General features: G+C 51.6%; 1 protein-coding gene across 1 annotated transcript in view; it reads right to left on the reverse strand.

Annotated features, from left to right (window-relative positions):
• Nucleotides 1-708, reverse strand: part of SH3RF1 (SH3 domain containing ring finger 1) — an 89,518-nt gene extending 88,810 nt beyond the window's left edge. Inside the window, exon 1 of the mRNA XM_075709490.1 lies at nucleotides 322-708. Within this exon, the coding sequence (XP_075565605.1) occupies nucleotides 322-708 (387 nt within the window). The remainder of the gene's footprint in view (nucleotides 1-321) is intronic.
• Nucleotides 709-6,168: the final 5,460 nt, after the last annotated feature.

Here is a 6,168-nt window from a genome sequence, read left to right on the forward strand (position 1 = left end):
TTTCATATAAATGATCTTGTTCTATTTGACTTCCTTTTAATAAGACAGTTAAGGTATTGAGATTATTTTCTTCTCCCTACCTCAACAACTGAGAGTTTTAACGAGGAAGTATTATTACTGATATTTACATAACAGTAAACCAATACTGATAAGAACACTGATGTGTTTTGCTAGAAATCTACAACAATTCTCAAAAATACTTTGTTTTGCCGAATTTACTATCTGACTACCCTTATCCTGAAGCGGGGGCCACCAACCGTTTTGAAACGGTGCAGGAAAAGACACAATCGCAACAAAATACCATCATCACATTGTACTTACCCTAACAGGAGGGCTCCGTGCTTGCACCCTTTGCTGCTGTCCAACTTGAGAGCTCTGCAGGTCCTTCGATCCGCAATTAGCTACAGTGTTAATGGGGACCCTTAAAGCATTTGTGCTACCAGTCCCACCACCAGTGCCGGGTTTTCGAGGCCTCTGTTTGATGCCATCCAGTAGTCTAACAAGCAAAATATTACTGGGAAGTTCGTCAACACTGCAGTCCACTAAAGTCCTGCACTCCGGGCATCGAAGCTCATTTCGAGAGCTCACAATGCCCAGCAGACAGCGTTTACAAAATGTGTGTTGGCAAGGCAAGACTTTTGCAGAAGCATCAAGGCGCTCTAAGCAAACAGGACACTCCAACAGGTCCAGCAAAGCCGATTCATCCATTTTCTTTGTATTACTTAACCAAAACCCAAATCTTTGCAGAATTTGTGTGTTTTGAGCACTCCAAGGATATCATGTTATATCCATTCCTCTTCTGACCATTCTCTGCAATTTTTTTGAGAGAAAAAGGCATTAATAAGCTGGAAAAAGAATCAGCGAGACTATTTTATATGAAGATGTTCACACAAAGAGGAAAACAAAAGATCTCTAAGCTAATTTGGTAGGTGTTTTCAATATAGGAAAGAAACATCAAAATAGCAATAAATAATAATAGATCTATTAGCACAGACTGCTATTTAGTCAAACTAGCATAACAAATGCTAACAGCTAAGGGTTTTAAATTCAAGTAAATTTTAATCTTGAGTGATTCTGTTTTCTCAAATTATTCCAGAACGAAGAGCTATCCCCAGTACAGCGTTATAGTAAAGCTCACTTTTCATAGTTCTTACTTAATACACCTGTGTCTCTGAACACGTATTTGAAATTAGCTTTTTTCACAAGACGGCGGCGGCGGCGAAGGTAACTCCAGCTGGGTCCAAAACAACAGAGCGTACACCAGTAAGGCACAGCAAAGGGAATTACATTTATGCCGAGACCGAGCTAATAGCAGACTACGTTTCTACCATTTCTGTGAAGAGTAACAGCAGCACATCACACCCATCAGCCTTGAAAACCAGCCTCTAGCTCGCAGGGTTTTAAGCTTACCACAGGCAGTGACAAGAGGGTTCCTTACAGTGCTACCTTTAAGAGGAGCTTCAAAAACTCTCGCCAAGTGATTTACAGCAGGAAGCGCTACTGCCACAGCGCCAGGACAACGCGAGCGCTGCGTATGCAGCCACAGGGGCAGGGGCAAGCCTTCGGCCAGCGGAAGCGTGTGCAGCGAGGGGCTGGAAACAGGGGAAAAGCCCCCCCCCCCCCCCCCAAAAGCCCCCTAAAAAAAAAACAAACAAAAAAAATCGTTCTGCGGAAAGTCACCGGGCTGCTCCGCGGGGAGAAGATGGCTCGCCGAGCTCGGCAGCCCCCACCGCTACGCGCCCGCGTCCTTGGCGCGGAGGCAGCCCCGGCCCGGGCCGCTGCCCCAGCGCGTCCCGCGGCGGCACGGCGGGGCCCGTCCTGCCCTCGGGGGCCGCCGAGGCCGGGCTCCGGGCGAAGCTGAGCGCCGCCCCCGGCCCCCGCCGCCGGCCTGCGGAAGCGGCTCGCTGGGCTGCCCGGGCGCCGGACGCGTGTGGAGGCGCCCGTCGCCGCACCGACCTGCTTTCGGGCTCCGCGTCCATCCCGGCTCCCGCCTTCGTTTCCATTTCCCCCGCTCCCCCCCGTGAGAAGCGATGCGCGGGCAGGCGGACCCCGCGGCAGGCGGTCCGCACCCCTCCGCGGGCCCTCGGGGGAGCGGGGGCCGCGGGGCCGGCACCCCCAGGAGCTGCGTCCCGCGGCGGGGCGGGGGGACGGAGGCGGCGGCAGGCCCGGGGCTGTCACCCCGCCCCGCGGCGGTGAGGGGAAGGAGGGGGCCGGGCCTGCGGCCCCTCCGCCGCGCCGCGCCTCGCCGCCCCTGAGGGGACGCGGGAGGGTCCCCGGGGAGGCCGAGCACCGCCCCCCTCCCCGTGGCTCACCCGACTCTCACCGTGCGGCGCCGCAGCGGGCCGGGGGGGGCTGCGCCGCCCCCGCTTTGTTCCCGTGAGGAGCCGCCGCCGGCCCCACCGGTGCCTCTCCCGCCGCGGCAGCGCCGAGGCTCCCGTCCCCTCCCCGCCCCGCCGCGCAGGGCTGACGCGAGGGGCGGCACCGCCCCGCCCGGCTCGGCACCGCCCCGCCCCGCCGAGGGGGCCGCGGGGAGGGCGGCCCCGACACGACCCGACCGCCCCGGCCCGGCCCGGGCAGCCTCCCCTCCGCGGCAGCGCCTCCCCTCACGGGGGGGAGCGGGGAGCGGGGCCGGGCCGGGCCGGCCCTTCCTCCCCACCGCCCCCTCGCCAGGTGCCGTGGGGCGCCGGCTGCGGCGGGGGAGGCTTCCCGGGACGGGGGATGCACCGCCGCGCCGGGCCCCGCCCGGTTTTGGGGGGGGGGGCGGGGGGGAGGCAGGCAGCCGGGGCTGCCGCCGGCAGCCTGGGGGCGGCGGCGGAGAAAGGGGCGGGTGGCCGGGGGGCTGCCCCCGCTCCCTGTGCTAAATCAGCCCCGGGGTGCCGGAGCCCGCGGAAGGAGGAGCCGGGGCGCCCGGAGCCCGCGGCCGAGGCGCCGCTCGTCGGGCGGAGCCGGGCTTGCGTGGGGCGCGGGGCCTCTCCCGGCGGGGCACCCGGGCCTGGCCCCCGGCCGCACGCCGCCTGCGCCCGGCTCGGCGGGGCGGGGGTGCCCCGGGGCCGGGGGTGCCCCGCGGCGTCCAGCGGGGCCGGGGGTGCGGCTGTGCGCTCCCGGGCCCCGGCAGACCCCGCTGCCGTCGGGTCGAACCCAGCGTGAAGCGTCCGTCGCGGGTGTGCGCGCCTCCCGCGGGATGACGCGAAGTTGTTCGTCGGTGTTGCTCAACTAAACAAGCGAGTGAGGTCAGAAACGGCCGCGGGTTGGTGCGTGTCTCCCTTGACACGCGCACCTGTGTTCGGGAGGCGAAGGGCTTGCTTTGGAGGCCTTTCACGTGAACTACTTCTCTGCAAGACTGTGGGAATGAAGGGCGAAGCAAGCCCTCGGGTACAGAGAAATCACCGTAAAAGAAAACAGCAAAAGGGAATTTTAAAAACACGCTTTTTAAATCGGATGAGGCGCCTTGTCTATAGATGGTGGAGAAATCTAGAGAAATGTCTAAGTTCCAGTTAATCGTCTTGTCAAGCTGCAAGTTCCAAAACGAAGCAATCCAAAAGCGTCCTTCGTGTGTGTAGTTTTGAGCTATTCAAGTTTGTTCTCATTCTTACTGAATTTTGTGTTGGTATAAAAAGCTTTTTTTTTTTTTTTTTTTTAATGGGTTGTGTAAGTTTGTGTAAGTTGATAGCGTGACAGGCCTTTCTGTCATGCTTTCTGGATTTGTTAGCTTGGTTGTTTCCTATGGTAATGATATTCTGTGATTAGTAGGATTTCCAAATAAGTGCTCACACTGAATGCATCTCTAATTTTTAATTTTTTTTAGTAGTAGTAGTAGTAGAAATATTGAAAGTGCTAAATATCTACAGTTCATTAAGAAACAAGGTTTCCTCCCCCATGAATTCTGGAGTTTAGGAAAACTGATACAGATGGGGTTCTGGTCTGTGTCTGTGCTTTCCAGGGAGTATGGTAACATAAATAGAAGAGAAGGGTATAAACATATGATACTTAAGAATATTCCCATGTCTCGTAGTATTCCTCTATCTTGCCGTGTCAGCGCTTCCGCTACAGAAGGATGGATAATCGGTACGTTTAAAATAGGGACTTGGTGAATCTAAACAAAAGTTCATCTCACAGTTGGATTTCCCTTTTTGCCATCGCTTTTCCAAAAGATCTCATCAAGGTTGCGTGGTAATAATTTGCCAGCCTTTCCAGCATAGTTTTGTAAGCAACACAATTATTGTTGTCTAAACTTAGTTTGCTACCGAAGGAATGTAAAATATCTATTAAAATGGTAGAGGAATTTATAATACAGGTGGTGCACCAGGGAAGCAAGATGAAAGTTCAGGGAAGCAGGATAAAAATATTAGCCCTTTTGTCAGGGCTGGTCTTTGATAATGTTTTATGTAAAGTCTGCAAAATACTGAATACATTGTGGGATACTAGCCAAAGCAGTAAACGTTCTGAAGAATATCAGATAAATATGTTACTTCCTGAGCAGCAGCAGTAGTTAATTTTCAAACAAATACAATCTAAGTAAAAAACTGTGGGTGTGCGTGCTGATGTACGCCACTGCCCTCTTACGGATGAAGCGTTTCACTCGGAGAGGCCGGAATAGTCTGATGCCGGGGCTGAAAGGAACAGAATTGCTATTACACTGAAGCATTTATTCGTTCTCAGTTCCAGCCACAAGCAGGGAACTGTACACTTTGCACATTTTTACACGAGGAGACCTGCCTCCTTGAAACCATTCCGTTCTTATGTACAGTTCATTAGTTCCTTGCACAACTTTTACTACGTCATTGGTGGAAAGGAGAGATGGCACAGGGCAGAGAACCATTAAAAACACAGATTTGAAGGAAGAGGCCCTCCAGTTACTCAAATCCCTGGATTTCTACGATTATAATGCCTATTTATATTTGTTCATAGCTGTGAAAACATATTTTACACTTTTTTGGTGTAATAAATTGTACTTGTAAAGTTGTTTTTCAGATACTTTTTTTTTTTTCCTCCAGCATATGCTGTTTCTCTTCATCTGGAAGCTGTTGTGTAAAGGAGGAACCAAAGGGCAATAGGCAGAACAGCAAAAGACAAAATGTCAGTAGCAGAACTGGTGACTCCTGGTTTCTTTCTTTTTCCTGTGTTCCATGTCCAGTACCCTTGGTGCAATAAATCCACTACGTCCTCTGCACTTCTCCTTCCCTTTTGCCATCACCTTCTTTTTCTTCTGTAGGCCAGCCAACCTACAGGCCTCCCGCCATGTCTTCAGCCCTCTCTTCCAAAACAAGCATACTTTCTGTCCCTCCCTAAGCCCTACCCCAATAATTCCTGTTTCTGTCACATTTAGAATCGTAGAATCAGTTAGGTTGGAGAAGACCTTTAAGATCATCAAGTCCAAACGTTAACGTAACACTACCAAGTCCACCACTAAACCAATTAAGGGTAGAGTAGTAATTTCATGTTTTCTGGCTTGGTGGCTGGATTATTTTTTAATGAAAGTAAAAACTAGGAATCATTAAGATTGGAAAGGACCTCTAAGATCATCAGTCCAACCATCAACCCAGCACCCCCATGCCTGCTAAACCATGTCCTAAAGTGCCACATCTACGCGTTTTTTGAACACCTCCAGGGCTGGTGACTCCACCACCTCTCTGGGCAGCCTGTTCCAATGCTTGACCACTCTTCCAGTAAAGAAATTTCTCCTACTATCCAATCTAAACCTCGCCTGACGCAAACTTTCCAAGTATCTGTATTTTTTCCTCCATCTTTAAAATGCAAGGTAGTGTATACTGCACCTGGCTTTGAGCAACACTGGCTAATTGGTAAGTTGGCAGGCTAACAAGAGGACATAACGTGAGCATTGCTGCACCCTTTTCTATAGGGGGGACATTAAATTTTAGATCTTTTCTGGAAGTAACAACTGTTTTCTGTAAACCCCATAGAATCTTAGTATCTTTACAAGTCAGATTTTTGCCAATGAATTATAAATAATTGGGAAGAGGGGCTGACAAATGCACTCTGTAATCATTTACATCTAGTTCCTCAGGGAATTTAACTAAGAAGTAGTATGAGATATTTCAGAATAGGATTCCACTTGTTAGCGTTCAAATCTTTTGAAAAATACAGACATTTGTGAACTAACGCACAAAAGAGCAAAAGCATTAAATGCACTAAAATATACTAATGCAC

This window comes from Pelecanus crispus, chromosome 4 (assembly GCF_030463565.1).
Source record: "Pelecanus crispus isolate bPelCri1 chromosome 4, bPelCri1.pri, whole genome shotgun sequence".
NCBI lineage: Eukaryota > Metazoa > Chordata > Aves > Pelecaniformes > Pelecanidae > Pelecanus > Pelecanus crispus.